The sequence below is a fragment of the Saccopteryx bilineata genome, chromosome 3 (assembly GCF_036850765.1).
Source record: "Saccopteryx bilineata isolate mSacBil1 chromosome 3, mSacBil1_pri_phased_curated, whole genome shotgun sequence".
NCBI classification, from domain to species: Eukaryota; Metazoa; Chordata; class Mammalia; order Chiroptera; family Emballonuridae; genus Saccopteryx; species Saccopteryx bilineata.
This window is the reverse complement of record NC_089492.1, coordinates 96,258,665-96,278,152: the sequence shown is the minus strand read 5'-3', so window position 1 is coordinate 96,278,152 and position 19,488 is coordinate 96,258,665. Positions and strand designations below refer to the sequence as shown.

The window sequence follows — 19,488 nt, the reverse complement described above, 5'->3', positions numbered from 1 at the left end:
CAAGCTTCACTTTGTCCCAGGTCCTGCTTGCAGAGGCACTGGCACAATTTTATGGCATCATTTTCTCATTGAGTTATACTGTATGATGGTACTATTTCCAAGTGCAAACTTTTTCAACTGTGACATCTAATACAGTTAGTTGTTCACTAGTCACACAGAAATAAAATAATACATTAGATCTGTGTGCTGATAACTATGAAACCTTGATGAAAGATATCAAAGAAAACCTAAATAGAAAGTAGTATTCATTTACTGGAAGACTCTACAAGCAAAGATGTTAGTTCTCCCCAAATTGATCTATATAGATCTAACAATTCCAATCAGAATCCCAGCAAGTTTTTTTTTTTTAATTAGACAAGCTAATTCTAAAATTATATGGAAAGGCAACTTCAGAGAAGAAAATGTTGGAGGAATACAATATCTGATTTTTAAAGATTTACTGTAAAGCTACAGTAATCAAGGCTGTGTGTGGTATTGGTAAGGAATAAACACAAGATCTGTGGAGTAATATTGAATCCAGGAATAGGCCCACACAAATATAGCCGGTTGATTTTGACAAAGATGAAATGTAATTTAGCGGAGGAAGGACAGTCTTTTCAACGAATAGTATTGGAACATTCAGATCCATACATGCAAAAATAAATTTTAAAAAAGGAAAAGAAACTTGACTAAACTTTATTTACACCTTAAAAATTAACTTAATCCCTGGCTGGGTAGCTCAGTTGGTTAGAGCATCATCCCGATACACCAGGGTTACATGTTTGATCCCCGGTCAGGGCACATACTGGAATCAACCAATGGATGCATAAATAAGGGGAACAACAAATTGATGTTAGATGTTTCTCTCTCTTCCCCTTCCTTTCTCTGTAAAATTAATTTTAAAAGTTAAAACATATCATAGATGCACAATCTGTAAAAGAAAACAGTTGCCTGACCTGTGGTGGCGCAGTGGATAAAGCGTCGACCTGGAAATGCTGAGGTCGCCGGTTCGAAACCCTGGGCTTGCCTGGTCAAGGCACATATGGGAGTTGATGCTTCCTGCTCCTCCCCCCTTCTCTCTCTCTGTCTCTCTCTCTCTCCTTTCTAAAAATGAATAAATAAAATAAAAAAAAATTAAAAAAAAAACAGTTGATAAATTGGGCTTCATCGAAAATAAAAACTTGTGCTGTGTATGTTATTGGCCAGGGCTGCCATAACGAAACAGCACGCATTGGGCAGTAGTTCTGAAGACTGCAGTCTGAGGTCGAGGTGCTGGTTTCTCCTGAGGCTTCTCTCCTGGACTGCAGCTGACTGCCCCCTTGTTCTGTGCTCACATGGCCTTTTCTCTGTATGTGAACATCTCTGGTGTCCCTTCCTCTCTTAATAGGAACACCAGTCCTGTTGGGTAGGGTCTACCCCTACAGCTTTATTTAACCTTAATTACCTTTTGAAAGACCCTATCTCAAAATAAACCACATTCTAAGATATTAGAGGTTAGGATTTCAACATAGAAATTTGGGAGGTACCAATTTAATCCATGACACTCTGTAAAAGACACTGTGAAGAGAATGAAAAGACAAGCTATAGACTGGGAGAAAATATTTGCATATCATATGCCTGACCAAGGACTTGGATCTTATATAAAGAATGCACAAAACTCAAAAATAAGAAAATAAACATCTCAGTTAAAACTGACAAAAGTCTTGAAAACACATCACCAAAGGGTGGCAGGTAAGCACATTAATAATTATTAGCCTTTAGGGAAATGCCTACTAAAATCATAATGAGATACGTACCATTAAACAGCTGTTAAGAGTGGCTAAAGTAGAGGGGTAGTGAGCCTGCAGACAGGCCACACCTAGGGAACACAGAGGCCACACCCTTCTTATACACAGCCAAATGGGAAGGCAGAAAAATGTAACCCAGATGAATCAAGAGAAATCCCCAGGAAAGGACTTGAATGAGTCAGATATAACCAAATTACTGGATGCAGAGTTTAAAATAATGATAGTTAGGATGCTCAAAATCTTAGAACAACAATAGATGGACATAACGAACACCTAAATAAAGAGATAGCAAGTATAAAAAAGGATATTGAAATAATAAAAAAGAATCAGTCAGAAATGTCAAATACAATATTAGAAATGAAGACCACAATGGAATGAATTAAAAGCAGGATGGATGAAGCTGAGGATCGAATCAGCAAGTTAGAGGACAAGATAAACAAAAGCACAGAAGCAGAGCAGCAAAAGAGAAAAGAGACTAAAAAAGTCTGAGGAATCTCTAAGAGAGCTCTGTGACAACATGAAGAGAAATAATATCCACATCATAAGAGTTCCCAAAGAAGAAGAGAAAGAGCAAGGGACAGAGACTGTTCAATCAAATCATAGCTGAAAACTTTCCTAAATTGATTCAGGAAAAAGTCACACAAGTTTAAGAAGCACAGAGAATTCCATTAAAGAGAAACCTATACCAAGACACATCATAATTAAAATACCAAAGCTAAGAGGTAAAGAGAAAATATTAAAAGCTGCTAGAGAAAAAAAAGGCTATCACCTACAAAGGAGCCCCCATAAGGAAGACATCTGACTTCTCAACAGAACACTTGAGGCCAGAAGAGAATGGCAAGAAATATTCAAAGTAATGCAGAACAAGAACCTACAACCAAGACTTCTTTATCCAGCAACGCTATCATTTAAAATTGAAGGAGAAATAAAAAGCTTCCCAGACAAAAAAACCCCCACAAAACTCAAGGAATTCATTACAACCAAACCATGCTGCAAAAAATGTTAAGGGGCCTGTTGTAAACAGATCAGAGGGGGGAAAGAATATAGCAAAAGAAGAATACAGCTTTAAAGAATAAAATGTCAATAAACAACTACATATCAATAATAACCTTAAATGTAAATAGATTAAACGATCCAATCAAAAGACATAAGGTAGCTAGCTGTACATATATCAAGTCATTATGACATGTAAAACTTAACCCATGGTTATATGTTAATTATATCTCAACTTATAAAACATTTAAATATTTTATTTCATACATAAATAATTAAATGAAATTCATTTCTTTAGCTCTACTAGCCACAATTCAGTTGATCAATAGCTAGAGGTGACTTGGGGCTGCTGTATAGGACAGTGCAGATACAGAACATTTCCATCTATGCAGAAAGTTTTATTGGACAGCGTTGTTTTGTAGCGGGGTTCAGTTTTCCTGTAAAGGGACAGGTAGTAAATATCAGGGTTTGTGGGCCATCTGGTCTCCAGCTCAGCTATTCAGTTCTATCATTGTGTTGTAAAAACAGCCATAGACGTACTTAAACAAATGAACACGGCTGTGTCCCAGTAAAACTTTGTTAATAAAAACAGGCATATTTGCTACCCCTATTTTTGAGACTCTGATAGGCCTGTTTCCTTTTTTCATATTTGCTACCCCTATTTTTGAGACTCTGATAGGCTCATGGTTTGTTTTTTAATAGTGACCTAATAATTTATCATTCACATTACCAAATTAAATAAATGTTTAATTGTAAATTTGGACAGCAGAAACAAACTGGGAATGTGTTGGGCAAACCAGGATGATGTGATGTATGTCACCCTGGCTATCAGCCGTCTTGTGAACTGGTGCCCTGTGGTAGGCTTATACCTAGTCCAAGTCACTGTGGAAAAGCAAACAAAACTATTTCTTCAGCAGTGGCTGTGGGTTAGCCATTTTCTTCACAAAGGGAGTATTTATGAATGGGACCCTGAAGGTTGGCCCACCCAATACACTCAAAATAACCTGTTTTCTGTCCCTGTGCCTTTGTTCATGCTTTTCTTTCTGTGCACACTTTCCCATCCCTCTTACATTCTAATCCAGCCCATCTTTCAAATCTCTGCTTGAATGCTATCTCTTTCATAGAACTATCCCTGTAATAACCCTTCGAGACTTAGAAGTTGTTCTTTATACTTCATAAAACTCAAATGGCTCAGTGCCTTAGACCAGGTGCCAAAACCTGGCTGAACTTCGGAAGTACCTTGGTGGCTTTAAATATAGATTTCTGGGTCCCATCATAAATCTGTTGACTTAAAATCAGTGGCAGTGTTTTGTTGTTGCCTCATTTTTTTAAATTGAGCAATGGGGAGGCAGAGACAGACTCCCGCATGCGCCCCAACTGGTATCCACCCGTCAAGCCCCTACCAGGTGGTGGTCTGCCAGGCTGGACTGAGCAACGGAGCTATTTTAGCTCCTGAGGCTGAGCCCATGGAGTCATCCTCTGTTCTCTGGGCCAACTTTGCTTGAATCGTTTGAGCCATGGCTACAGGATGGGAAGAGAGACCAAGTGATGGGGGGAGAAGGAGGGGTGGAGAAGCAGATGGGTGCTTCTCTGTGCCCTGACCTGGAATTGAACTGGGTACTTCCACACGCCAGGCCAATGCTCTACCGCTGAGCCAACCAGCCAAGGCCTCATTTTGTTTACAAACTCAAATGATTTTTCCATAATCAGCTGGCTGGTTTGGTACTTGGTATCTGTTAATTTATACTTAAATTATTTGTTGTAAACATTGACTCTTAGAATTAGAAAGAACCTTAGAAATAGACTCTTTCTGTAAATTTTACTTTCTTTTTAAATTGGAGGGAGAGAGTTGGGGAGAAGATACAGTAGAAATATGTGCTCAGATCCCATTGCTTGTTCCTGGCAGAGCTCGATTAAACTCTGCCATTTTTTCACACCCATTTTAGGACTTTCCTTTATATTCATGTTGGACAACTCCTTCTACAGCAGGGGTCCCGAAACTACGGCCCGCGGGCCGCATGCGGCCCCCTGAGGCCATTTATCCGCCCCGCTGCGCTTCCGGAAGGGGCACCTCTTTTTTTTTTTTTCCTTTTCTGCATTTTTCTGAAGCTGGAAACGGGGAGGCAGTCAGACAGACTCCCGCATGTGCCTGACCCGGATCCACCCGGCATGCCCACTAGGGGACGATGCTCTGCCCATCTGGGGTGTTGCTCTGTCGCAACCAGAGCCATTCTAGCACCTGAGGCGGAGGCCACGGAGCCATCCTCAGCGCCTGGGCCATCTTTTGCTCCAATGGAGCCTTGGCTGCGGAAGGGGAAGAGAGAGACAGAGAGGAAGGAGGGGGGGAGGGGGGGAGAAGCAGATGGGCGCTTCTCCTGTGCCCTGGCTGGGAATCGAACCGGGGACTTCCACAAACCAGGCCGATGCTCTACCACTGAGCCAACCGGCCAGGGCCAAGGGGCACCTCTTTCATTGGTGGTCAGTGAGAGGAGCATAGCTCCCATTGAAATACTGGTCAGTTTGTTGATTTAAATTTACTTGTTCTTTATTTTAAATATTGTATTTGTTCCCGTTTTGTTTTTTACTTTAAAATAAGATATGTACAGTGTGCATAGGGATTTGTTCATAGTTTCTTTTTATAGTCCGGCCCTCCAACGGTCTGAGGGACAGTGAACTGGCCCCCTGTTTAAAAAGTTTGGGGACCCCTGTTCTACAGAATAAGTTTTGAATGAGCAGAGGTGCTTAGTAACATCTCTGACTCACTTTATGTAGTACCTAGCACGGATTTTGTGTGTCTTAGTCACTACTCTTGATTATATTGCTTGCTCCCACTCACTGCAGTAATATTGACTCTTCTGATAGTTGGAGCAGTTAGCATGAAATCATCTCAGAAAAGTCCTTCCCCGGACTAGTTCTAATATGAATGGCTTCTAAAAGGCTGGCTGAACCAAACAGTTCTGGGACAGCTTTGAACCTAACAGTTTCCATGAGCCCTCCTGAGATCAGATCTAGATCTGCAGGATTTTCCTTACCAGGCTCACAGCTAGTGGAGAAAGATTACCCAGGATTTATGGGAGCATGTATGTGAGATGTCTAAGCCAGAATAGAAGTCAGGAAAAAGCTTATGGAAAGTTATAATAACTTAAGCTGACATCTTTTAAAGATGTCTAAGACTTAGGCCAGCGGAGGGAGTTGGGGCAAGCATTTGGCTACGCAGTATTTGCCAAGGGGAAAAATGTGGATAGCATTGAAGAGTAGCAAGTTGTTCAGTTTGGGTAAAGCATAAAGTACAAATAAGGGAATTACTGGAAAGGTAGACTGGGGCTAAATGTTGTATTTCACAACCCGATATCCACATGCAAAAGAATGGAATGGGGCCCTTCCTGACATCATTACAAAAATTCACTCAGAATGGACCATAGACTTTAAATGGAAGAGCTAAAACTATAAAAACTCTTAGAGGAAAGCATAGGGAAAAAATGATTGTGACCTCGGGTTAGAGATGGTTTCTTTGCTGCAATACCAAGAGCACAAGTAACACAGTAATTATAAGTTGGACTTCATCAAAATATAAAACTTCTATGTTTCAAAGAACACCTTCAAGAAAATGAAGACATCCCACAGAATGACATTAAATATTTGCAAATCATGCATCTCATAAGAGACATACTGGATCTATAAAAAAAACTTTTCAAAATTAACAATAAAAAAATGCAGTTAAAAATAGACAAACTTGAGTAGAAATTTCTCCAAACAAGATATTCAGATGGCCAATAAGGTATGAAAAGATGCTCAACATCATTAGTGAAATGCAAGTTAAACTACAATGAGATACCACTTCACACATACTAGGATAGCTAAAATAAAAATCAAAGAAAAAATATTGGCAGGGATGTGGAGAAATGGAAAACATTTTTATACATTGCTGGAGATAACAAAATGTTCACTAATTCTTCAAAAAGCTAAATGTAGGGTTACCATATGATTCAGCAATATCACTCTTGGGTCTGTACTCAAAAGAATTGAAAACGTAGATCCATATAAAAATTTATACTCTAATATTCATAGAACCATTATTTGTGATAGCCAAAAAATGGGAACAACCCTAATATCCTTCAACTGATAAGAGGAATAAACAGAATGTGGCATTTCCATAAAATGGAGTATTATTTGGCAACAAAAGGAATAAAGTACTGAAACATAGTACAACATGGATGACCCTAAAATTCTTATGCTCAGTGAAAGGACCACGTTTCGTATGGTCCTATCTATATGAAATATCGAGAATAGTCAAATCCATAGAGCCGGGGTTGGGAACCTTTTTGGCTGAGAGAGCCATGAACGCCACATATTTTAAAATAATTCCGTGAGAGCCATACAACGACCCGTGTACGTTACGCATTATCCAATAAAAATTTGGTGTTGTCCCGGAGGACAGTTGTGATTGGCTTCAGCCACCTGCAACCATGAACATGAGCGGTAGGAAATGAATGGATTGTAATACATGAGAATGTTTTATATTTTAAATGTTATTTTTTTATTATTAAAGATTTGTCTGAGAGCCAGATGCAGCCATCAAAAGCCACATCTGGCTCGTGAGCCATAGGTTCCTGACCCCTGCCATAGAGACAGAAAGTAGACCAGTAGATGTCAGGACTGGGAGGGGGAGGAATGACTGCTAATAAGTCTGGGCTTTCTTTTTGGGGTGAAGAAAACATTCCAAAATTAGATAGTAATGGTAGTTATATAACTGGATATAGTAAAACCCACTAGCTTATACATCTTAAAAGAGTGACCTTGAACTATATCCCAGTAAAGCTTTTATAAAATTGCTATATTTAGTGAAAATTTTAAATTCTGTGACAGGGAGTTGAATTTTTGTCTTCAAAGCATTGATGTGTATGCCTGGAAGTTTTAAACTCAAGGACATAATCTGAACATCACTTGGAAAACGTGTGGAGAGTGGTGTTCGCATCAGTGTGGCCAAAGAGGTCTAGATCCTTATTTCTTCAGTTTTCTGCCCTGAGCAAGTCTGAAAACCTTACATTACTGTAACTGAATTAGAAATTTTTAACTTTATACATGGTAGTATTTTACAGTACTTTTCCTGGCTCACTTTTTTCCCCCTAATAAATTGTTCTAGGTGATTAAAACAATAGCAGTTATAGGGTATTAGAGATAATATTTTTAAGTTTACCTTAGTGTGTCACCTTGACCATTGTAAATTTAGACTGCTAAATATTATTTATTTTAGCCAGAAGACCAAAATTCTTGATGACTGATATGCTTTAAAGACCTTTTATTTATACACATAATGGATTTTGTACATAAAACTCAAATTTGTTTCCTGAGTGTTTTAAATTTTTTCTTCCCTTTTTTTGTGAATTATCATAATTCTGTCAAATAAGTTACATATTGGAAAATATTTCAGAAGGCAGAAATATCAGTAATCATTTTAGCTGTGTTTTTTTATTGACTCTAGCCCTTTGAGTAGAATGAACGTTTATGTACATCCTCGTGCCTCCTGACCATCCAGAGTACAATCGTACAAAAATTTTTATTTTAAAAAATGTGTAAGGCAACATTAGAAAAAGGCAAATGTATGTTCTTCTTGTTTCCATAAATTGGTTATCAAACAAACATGATTTCAAGTTAATCAAACTGTCACTTGTACTATTTCATTTTTGGAAAAAAAAACTCACTCCCAGGGGTCAGCGAGCATGAAAAAAACTACTCAAAGGGCTAGAGAACCATAATTTTAAAACTGTTGATATCCTTTAGAAAATTCTGGACTGATTTAAATTTTGAAAAATTGTATTCAGAAGTCAAGTCACAAATAATTGACTTTAGTAAACTACTCATCAGTACAACTACCATAGTTTCTTTTGTTAAATATGTGCTGGTGTTAACTGGTAATCTATTTTTGGAAGAGTATATTGTATACACAGCCATTTTGGACACTGTGTAACTTGTGTGGTCAGTAGAGAGTGTGCCCTCTTGTGGTCAATTGGAAACAAAATTTCATCTATAAAAAGGATCATCCTAGCTTTCCATGGAGTTACATTTTCTCAGCTATTTCATAATGAAATCACCCATACTCTGAATTTCTCTCCAATAAACAAACAAAAAATCATGGCTGGATTTTTAAATGGAGAATTAAGAATTGGAGAGAGTAATATCTTATTTGGCTAAGTGCTAAAAAAGATGTGGGTTGAAGGACAGAGAATCAGTATCAAACAGGAGCCTAATAGAGAAAAGATATTGAAGTGTGAGAAAAGGCTAGTTTTGATTGTGTTTGAGATTAATGACTAATATTAATGTGGTATACCTGAACATTTTACAGTTACATTCTGCCCCCTTTACAAAATGCTTCCAGAATGATACTCTGATTTTGTTTCTATTTTATTGTATGTGTATATTATATATCTTTTAATCTTAGGGATTAAATAGGTATCTAACACTATCTATTGGGTTGGGGAATAAGTTCGTAGCGTTTTAATATTTTATTTTACAACGATTTGTTTGCTTTTTGGCAAAGGGTAAGTATTCATTCGATAAAACTCTTTCTGCTCTACAAAACTATGTTAATTGTATTTTTGAGTTATTTAATTTTTTATTAGTTTTGAGGCTTAGAAATGGAATACCCAGGAGGCAAAAATCAACATTTTCGACACTTGCTCTTCTTTGCTTTTCATCGAGGTCAAAAAGCTACCGAAGCAGCCTGGGACATTTGCGACGTGTATGGAGAAGGTGTCATAGGCGAGTCTACAGCACGGAAATGGTTTGCAAAGTTCAAAAATGGCGACTTTGACGTCAATGACACGTACCGCAGCGGAAGGCCTGAATTCGATGAAGAACGTTTCAAATCACTTTTGAAGGAGAACGGTCGCCAAACCAGTCGTGAATTGGCAGAAAAAATGAACTGCAATCATAAAACGATTCTTAATCACCTTCAGTCAATAGAATTTACTGAAAAATTGGGAGCCTGGGTGCCTCACGAGCTCAATGAAAAAAACAAAGAAAGTCGCCTTCAAATTGCTTCTCAGCATCTCACCCGCCATCGTGCAACACGTGGTCATAAACAGCGCTTTTTGTACCGAATCGTCACGGGAGATGAGAAATGGTGCCTATACATCAATATGAAGCAAAGAAAGGAGTGGGTGGCTCCAGGAGATACGCCAAAGCCGAGAGTCAAGCCAGACCTTCATCCAAAGAAGATCATGATGTGTTTGGTGGGACTGGGAAGGCATGGTGCACTGGGAAATGCTCGAAAAGAATGCCACGGTCAACAAGGAGCTCTACATTGCCCAGCTACACCGCGTGAATGAGGCTATTCGACTGAAAAGACCTGATCGACATGGTCAAACCATACTCCTTCACGACAACGCCAGGCTCCATGTTGCACAAGTCGTCAAAGCCGCACTCCAAGAGCTCGAATGGGAGGTTCTTCAGCATCCGCCATATGCTCTGGACCTTGTACCGACCAATTACCATCTTTTCCTCTCCCTGTCAAACCCTATGAAGGGCGTTACCTTCGATAACAAAAAGGTCCTTAAAAACTGGCTCAACAACTTCTTTGACACCAGACCGGGCGATTTTTGGCGGAACTGCATCAACAAATTTGTCGAGAGGTGGGAAGAGGTTGTAAACAGCAACGGCGAATATATAATTGATTAACTTACTGATATAATTATTGTTGTTTGTTTAAATAAAAGTCTTCGGTAGAAACGCTACGAACTTATTCCCCAACCCAATATTTGAAATGCCTATCTCATTAAATGGAAATTAAATTTAGTATGAAATAACCTCAAATCTGTTTTGCATTGCCTATTGTAAGTTGCCATCATAAGTGTTTATTAGTTATGGGGATTTTTTTTTCTGAAGAAATGAATTTTCCCTGCAGATTTTATTTTGATTTTTCCCCCTAATTTGTATAGAGAGATCTAACTTCCTAGATCCTTGGCTGATGTTTTTACCACCCTAGTGTTCTTAGAAGGATCCCACTGTTAATGCTGTTATCATCCCTTATGAGTGAGTCACTGATCTTCCCAATTCATTAATAAGAGTGTTGCAACTAAGAATAATTCTGTTCACAGTGAATGGATCTTTCTGGCATCTCATGTATTGTTCTTCATTGGTTGATAGGAAAATTAAATTACTAAGTTTCAGTTAATAGTTCAAATATTATATAACAGTTTAAAAGTTCTGATTCAATTACAAAACATTTTAAGTTGACAAAGAATTACTGTCATCTTTATACAAATTGAAAATATATTTGTGATTTTTTAATATGGGGCTTATAAAAATGTTTTATTTATATTGAACTGCACTCATTTAATTGTACCATCAGGTATGTTTAAACAATACAACAGGGGCTGTTTTCGTGGTTATATAATTGTGTTAGCCTTTCATAGTCTAAGGTTTTTAAATTAGCAAGTTTAATAATACTTAATATTCAAAATTTTAACCAGGATGAATGAATGGCAATAGATTGTAATGCTCAGGTCCGGCGTCAGACTGCCTGGGTGGAATCCCAGCACTGCTGCTTACCAGCTGTATGGCCTTTGCGAGTTCTTGAACTTCTCTGTGCTTCCATTTCCATGTCTGCACCATGGGGATAATATAGTATCATGGTCATAAGACTGTTTTGAGGATGATATGAATTAATATAAAAACATAGTAGTGCCTGGTACATAATAAGGCCTGCATGTATATTAGCTATTATCACCATAATTTTTAATGCACTTTATTATTTATTTGTTTGTTTTTATTTACTTATTGACATTTTAGAGAGGAAAGGTGGACGGGGGGGGGGGGAGAGAGAGAGAGAGGGAGAGAGGAAGAGAGGGAGGGGGAGAGAGAGAGGAGCATTGATCTGTTCCTTTATGTTCCCTGACCAGGTTTTGTACCGGCAACCTCTGCACATTTGGTATGATGCACTAACCAACTGAACTATCCGGCTAGGGCTAATTACTATTAAATTTATACTTGACTTAATAATGAAACTCAGTGTAAAGACCATGGTACTTTTTTTGTAAATACAAGTCACTTTTGCACTTCTTGCTTTAAAAACATTTCTATGTAATTGAAAATAAAAGGCTAATGACATTTTATCAAGTTTTTAATGAAAGCTTTTTTCATAGTTATCTTTTCTTCTTTTTTTTAGGCACGGAATGTTAACACTGGTGAATTGGCAGCAATTAAAGTAATAAAATTGGAACCAGGTAAATCAATTGAAATTTGATATTTCCTATTACTGTATGCCACTAGTTATCTTTAAGGCTTATGTTAATGACGTTTGGTTAACATTCTCTTGTTCCCAGTATCTTCTGGGAAATAGAACTGGTATCCCTTAACTGTACATCTTTGAGGCTTGTAGACATCTTGCTCAGCTTGTCTCTGAAAAATACCTAATATTTTTATAGGTATTTTTTATAGGGAGGAAGGGGAGACCTCCGAGAGAGACTGTTTCTTCTACCCCAGTTGAGCAAACTTGTCACAAATCTGTAGTATATTTCCAGGTAACCGTGCCCTGTGGTGAGGGGGTGGTGTGATGCAGGGACAGAGGGAACTGAGGTTTGAGGGTGGTGCAGTGCCGTTCTTTGTGCCCCACTCACTTGCTCTGTGACTTAGGCAAGTTGTTTGACTTGATGAGTCCCACTTTTCTCAGTAGATCTCGCTCTCACGTTTTACCTTGGTAGTAGTTACTTTCCAACTTGAGCAGCGTATCATAAAGCCCTTAGGACTACTACATATTTTGTCAGCTTCAGCTGTATTCTATCTCTAAATTGCTCCCATATCCTGCAATACCCACATCTTTCTGAGCTAACTATACATTCTTATTTATCTCTCTTAAAAACCCTCTTTCTCTTTTTCCCTCTTATCATAAGCAAGTCATTGTGCTAGTGTCTAGATAGCATTCCAGAGTGATGATCTGCCTTTCTGATGGCTCTTCCATACTGTGAATTTATTGGTAAAATAGGTTTCAGCTTCAGTATAATAGAAGTCCACTCAGTTTTTTTAAGAGTGGGGACTTCTTTTGTAAAATGGCCAGATAGTAATATATTTTTGGTTTTGTGGACCACATATAGTCTGTCTCAGTTCTCCCTTTCTCTTTCCTTCCCCTCTCTCTCCTAAAATGGAAAAACCATTTTAGCAAAGCAGGCTACCTGCTGTTGTACCGTGCTTACCTCTGATTTAGATTATCAGTAGCCTTTTTAGAAGTGCCATTAAGATGAAATTTGAAGGATGGGTTGATTGACTGTGATTAAACCACACTGAAATATACTGAATAAAAAAATACTTTTCAGCTATATACATTTACAGATTTTATATAATCTAATTACATTCTAACATCACAAGGTACTGTTTTCTTTTCTCTGAGTCCCCTACTGTTAAGTTGATAAGAAACTTAAGTAGGGTATTTGAAATTGGTAAAATCTGAGATTAAAAAAGTTGAAGATTTGGCATTTGAATCAGGGCCTTCGTTTTTAATCATTAAGAAATACATGGTGTCCTCAAGTTAGGACAGTCTCGACATACGATGTTTTGAGTTTATGGCACTTGCTCCCATAAAAACTTAAAAAAAAATGAGACGTGGGTGTATTGGCTTATGTTGTTAGCGTTGTACGTATGACTATGTGGGTGAATTAGTTTGCACATGGAGGAAGAATATGAAGTATGGTACAGTATATTTATGTCCTTTTCCTTTTTCTGTGCCTTAGTTGTGTTTTTATGTTCTAGATTATGATTTTACAACTGTGTTAGGATAGGTAAGTGACTTAGACCAGGGTGTGTTTAGACTTACACCAAAATTCGAGCTACATCACTGTTGTAGGAATGGAACTCTGTTGTAACCTGAGGACCCCCTGTTGTTACCTATTTCCCCATGTATAAGACACACCTTTTTAAAAAGTGGGGTCTAAAAACTGGGTGTGTCTTACACAGTGGTTGTAGGTTTTTTAACTTTCATTTCCCACTTTTTTTGTGCAGATGAGGAGTTGTATGATTTTATGATGAATATAACTTGAGTTCAGTTACTTTATGTAATTTTTTTTTTTCAAATTTCGAGCCCCAAACTTAAGGTGCATCTTATACATGGGAGCATCTTATACATGGGGAAATATGGTACTTAATGAAATAGTCTCTAATCATAAGCAGTTTGTACATACATCAGTTCCTCAAATCAGTTTAGTGCCTTCTTTTTCAGGAAGTCTTTCTTGACTCTAGTCTGAGTAAGATGACTTCCCAGCGGAATAAGTCTGTTATAGCACTTTATCACAGCTATATTGGTGTTCTAGAATTGCCTTTCTTTGTTTCTAGGTTTTCAACTCTGTGTTCACAGCACTGAACTAAGGGCCTGGTACATAGTTTTTATTCAGTACATCTTAAAATGTTCTTTAAAAACTTAGGAACTTGAAAAATCTTATTGTTCATCAAGTCATTTGTTTTCCTTGATCAGTGAAGTGTTCACATTGTTATGCTGTTGATCTTGAACGCTGCCATGCATATATTGATCATTGTAATAAAAGTAGAAAATACAGTTAAATAAAAAGAAAAAATATTTGTATTGTAACACCCAGAGATAACAAGGGGTGTTATCGTAAATGTGTTATTAGATACACACTTTAATTTAGTTAATATTGGATATCCAACTAATATTTTCATAGAAGTCCCCTGAATTTTTGTATTTACTTCTTTGTTTTGTAGGTAAGAGCATAGACTCGAAAACTACTTTGATTCTAGTCCTAGCTTGACCACATTGCTTAAGCTTCCTCTGTTTTCTCATCTCTAAAATAGGGATAATAATAGTAACATTCTCTTGGGGTAGTCATAGGGATTAAATGAGCTAATATAGCACATGTAACACACATGAAATGATGCTTGGCACAGAGTAAGTACTTTCCATAGTAAGTAGCTGTTATTACTGTTACAAGTACAGTTATTGAGATATGACCATCCTATGTCTCATCTTTATTCACTACCCTCCTTCCTACTAGTAATTTTTGGCCCTTAATATTTCAGAATACATGGCTGAAGGATAAGAACTGAAAATATTACTGTAAATAGGAACCCTCATACACTGCTTTTGGAAATGTAAAATGGTGCATCCACTTTGGAAAACAGTTTGACAGTTTTCTAAAAGTTAGTAGGGAGAAGACTAATATTTAGCCTGCATTTTAAAAGATATGGCAATAAAGTGGCAGATGTATTTAAATGTAAGTTGTACTAGAAACGAGATTTATTGATAAGGATAAGGGTGTTAGGGCTCAGGTTAACTGCTATCTCTAAGAAACCCAAAATAAAGTGACCTAAATAAGATAGACATTTGTTTCTATCTCATGAACCGTCCTGAGTGAGTTCAAGTGGTGGTTTAGTTCTTTCCCATGACGTTATTTGGGGATGCATGTTCCTTCCGTAGTATGCCATCACCAGTAGATCACTCATTCATCTACTCTGTGAGGATAGATCACTTATGTGCCCATTGCTAGCTTGCTGGAAGAATGACAGAGGTATTTCAAAATCTGCCTAGATTTTCTTTTAAGGAAATCACACACCAGTTCTGTGCATTTGCTATTGCTGAAAACTTATTTGCATGGCCACACAACACAGGCGATAGTAGGGAATGTGGTCTTTAGCTAGGCAGCTATATGTCAAAGAAGAATGGCTATCGGAGCGTTGGCGTTTTGCCACAAGAGGCAATTTGAGGGTTATAATGAAGATTTGAATGAAGGTAGTTAAAGCAGGGCTGAAATTGCGAGATACTTAGATAGAATGAAGAGAGAGAATGCATTTCCATTCGTTTGAGACATGTTGCTTATGCAATGTTTAGAGGTTGTGTAGATACAGGATGGGGCAAAAGTAGGTTACAGTTGTGAGTACACGAGACAGAATTCTTGTATTATTTATTAATTATTGTATTATTTTTCATATGAATGACTGTAAACCTGTTTTGCCCACCCTGTATGTACAGTTGTCGATTTGATCTTCAGGTCTGAAGCTCAGGAGACAGGTCTTGGCTGGAAGCATTGATTTGAAAATCATTGGTGTTTGGTTGTATTTGTAGTTGGAGAGTTTGAAAAAGAAAGAAGGGGTCACTAGTATCAAATGTCAGGGAGGATGGACATTCATAAGAGGCTGCTGATTTGGATCTTAAAACGACATGGACCTTTGCAAGAGTAATGTCAGTAGTTATTGAATGAGAAATTGATTGGAGTGGGTTGGAGATTGAATGGAAGTAAGGAAAAGGAAACAGAACTCAGACTTTTAAAGAAAGTGGGCTGTGAAAAGCAGCAGGGGACTGCTTTAGTATTGGCGAAGCAAGGTTAAGGGAAAGGTTTTATACTGAAGTAAGTTTGAATGTGTGTGTAGGCTGAAAGGCAAAAGTGAGTGGTGGCGAGGGAATACAAAGATGGAGTGAGCTTCTGAGAGGCCCTGGAAGGAGATACGGTCAGGAAAGGCCCACCTGTGGGACCTTCTTTATAAAGGGTCAAGTGTGGGCACAGGTACAGATTAGCTTTAAGGTTGAAGAGAAGGTAGTAAGAAAAAAATCTTTACAACAAGGGTTCCATTTTCTCAAATGGAGGAATCTAAGTCCTTAGCTGAGAGTGAATCAGAAGTTGGTAAGTAGATATCTGAAGAATAATGGAAATGACTTTTTATTGTAGTAAGAGCATTGCAGTAAGAGAAATTGACTAGTTACGTGTCTAATTGAATTTAGAAATCAACCAGTTTTTATTATTTTTATTAACATAGTATGTTACTTTTCAAGAACTATCAGTAGAACACTTGAACGCAATATGTCATTAATTCTTACCTATTAAAAGATCTTTTCACTAGAAATTCATGTTATGGGGAAATTGGTGTTAAGGGACTTAAACAAGGTACTATTCCAAGGTAGGTAAAATTGTCTCTATTTTAAAATCTGCTCCATGGCCAGTTGGCTCAGTGGTAGAATGTCGTAGGCCCAGCATGTGGATGTTCCAGATTTGACTCCAGTCAGGGCACACAAGAGAAGTGACCATCTGCTGCTTCTCCACCCCTCCCCCTCTCCCTTCTCTCTCTCTCTCTCTCTCTCTCTCTCTCTCCCCCTCTCTCTCCCTCCCCCCTCCCCTCCTGCAGCCATGACTCGGTTGTATCAAGGTGGCCCAGGGTCCTGAGGATGGCTCTGTGGCCTCACCTCAGGCACTAAAAAATATCTTGGTTGCTGAGCAATGGAGCAACAACCCCAAATGGGCAGAGCATCGCCTGGTAAGGGGCTTGCTGGTGGATCCCAGGGCACATTCAGGAGTCTCTGCCTCCACACTTCTCACTTAAGAATTTTTTTTTTAATCTGCTAATTACTGAATTTCCTGTCCTGTTATGTTAATTATACATTCCCCAAAGTCTCAGAGCATAATAAACATATATTCACAATTTATCTTCAGCCTTACTGATAAAAGGGGGCTAATAATAAAACAAATGCTAAGTAAATGTTTAATGAGAGGTAGCAGTACCTTTATAGAAAAAAAAGGCAGTACCCAGATACGACACTCCATAATCTCATCTTCCTGTAGTTTTCTTGATTCCAAATGTGTAATGCAAACCAGTGACTCCTAGTATTTTACCTGAAATGTTGCTAACATAATTTTAATATTTATTGTACTCCTATAATATAGGAGTATAGAAAAAAGTCAAGTTTCCTTTTTAAGACTGTTCTAACAAAGCATGTATTTTCTTGATGTGTTATAAATGACATTGTACTCCCAGAGGTCATCACAGCAAAATATTAGCCTATACTGATTGCTTGTGTTTTTGACAGTGGCCATTTGAAGAGGCGGCAATATCTCATTGTGGTTTTGATTTGCATTTCCCTGATGACTAGTCATGTTCTGCACCTTTTCATGTATCTGTTGGTCGTTTATATGTCTTCTTTGGAAAAATTTTTATTGAACTCCTCTCTGCGTTTTTTAATTGTTTTTTATTTTCTTTTTGCTTTTGAGTTGTATTGAGTTTGTTATATATTTTGGATAGTAACCTTATCAGATGTATGATTGGCAAATATTTTTTTCCATTCTTTAAATTGCCTTTTCATTTTGTTGATAGTTTCCTTTGCTGTGCAGAAGCTTTTGTGTTTTATCATGAGAAAGACGAGATAACAAGTGTTGTTGAGGATGTAGAGATAATACAACCTTTGTGTACTGTTGGTAGGAATTGTAAATTCCCATAATGCAGCCACTATGGAAAACAGTATGGAGATTTCTAAAAATAAATTTTAAAAAAGAACTATCAGATGATCCAGCAGGGTGGTGTGTTATCCTTCTGGGTGTATATCCAAAGAATATTAAAACAGGATATCGAAGAGATATCTGTACTCCATGTTCATTGCAGCATTATTCACTGTAGCCAAAATATAGAAACAGCCTAATTATCTATCAGCAGATGAATGAGTAAAGAAGATGTGGTGGATATATATTCAGTGGAATATTATTCAGCCACTGGAAAAAAGAAAATCCTCCATATCCGACAACAGGCATGGACATTGAAGAGGGTATTATGTATGCTAAGTGAAATCAGCTGACAGAGGAAGACAGATACTGCACACTATCACTTACTATTTTAAATATGGAATTCAAAAAGCCCAGAATGTAAATTCTGTATGTTGTTAATGAAAAAGAGTAAGAAACAGTACTTACCCTTAAAAACAAACCCCTAAAAGATATGAAGCAAAAAATGACATTTTTAGGGAGAAATCGACAGTTGAGCAGTATTGGGACTTCAATGGTAAAATATAATGTGGAAAAATATATATTATAGAAAGAGGAATTGAGAAAATGCCACAAATATTTATTGACTATGTTGTCAAAGCCCTTCTTAATTAAGCACTAGCATTTTCAGCCTCAAGAAATGGTCTGGCCCTGGCCAATTGGCTCAGTAGTGGAGCATCAGCCAGGTGTATGGCCGGGTTTAATTCCTGGCCAGGGCACACAGGAGAAGCGTCCATCTGCTTCTCTACCCCTTCCTCTCTTGCTTCTCTTTCTTCTCCTCCTCTCCTGCATCCATGGCTTGATTAGAGGGAATTGGCCCTGGTCACTAAAAATTACTCTGGTTGCAATGGAGCAAGGGTCCCAGATGGGCAGAGCATCTGGGCTTGCTGGGTAGATCCTGATCGGGGCACATTCGGGAATCTGTCTCTGCCTCCCATCTAAAAACAAAAAATTGTCCTTGTTGTAAAGGCATTCACTGTCTGATAATAGTGATTCTTTGAGAAAAGTAGCAAGTGCATGTTTAATACAAAAAAGTGAAAAGAACTGTTGGTACGAAAGTAGTGGTGCGGAAGTACTTCACTAGACTATAATAGGAGGGCAAACTTCATACCCATCTTAATTTAACATAAGATGGGTTGGTTTAAACCATGACACGTTTTTTGCTAATAAATACCTAACGTTTATTCAGACTCACTTGTGCTGGGCCCTATTCTAAGTGCTTTACCTTTTTTTTTTTTTTTTTAAAGTGAGAGAGAGGGGGACAGATAGGGAACAGGCAGTATGGGAGCGAGATGAGAAGCATCAATTCTTCACTGTGGCACCTTAGTTGTTCATTGATTGCTTTCTCATATGTGCCTTGACTAAGGGCTGCTGCTGAGTCAGTAACCCCCTGCTCAAGTCAGCAACTTTGGGCTCAAACCAGTGACCTTGGGCTCATGTCTGTGATCCCATGCTCAAGCTGGTGACCTCGCGCTCAAGTTGGC

General features: G+C 38.0%; 1 protein-coding gene across 5 annotated transcripts in view; it reads left to right on the top strand.

The window, feature by feature from the left end:
• MAP4K3 (mitogen-activated protein kinase kinase kinase kinase 3) overlaps nt 1-19,488 on the top strand; it is a 147,481-nt gene that overhangs the window by 44,195 nt on the left and 83,798 nt on the right. For all 5 annotated transcript variants that reach the window (XR_010730273.1, XM_066266968.1, XM_066266967.1 and 2 more), the window contains exon 2: nt 11,926-11,983. Coding sequence is in view for 4 of the 5 variants with exons in the window: in XM_066266968.1 (XP_066123065.1) it covers nt 11,926-11,983 (58 nt within the window). In the remaining variant the exon portion in view is untranslated. The remainder of the gene's footprint in view (nt 1-11,925; nt 11,984-19,488) is intronic.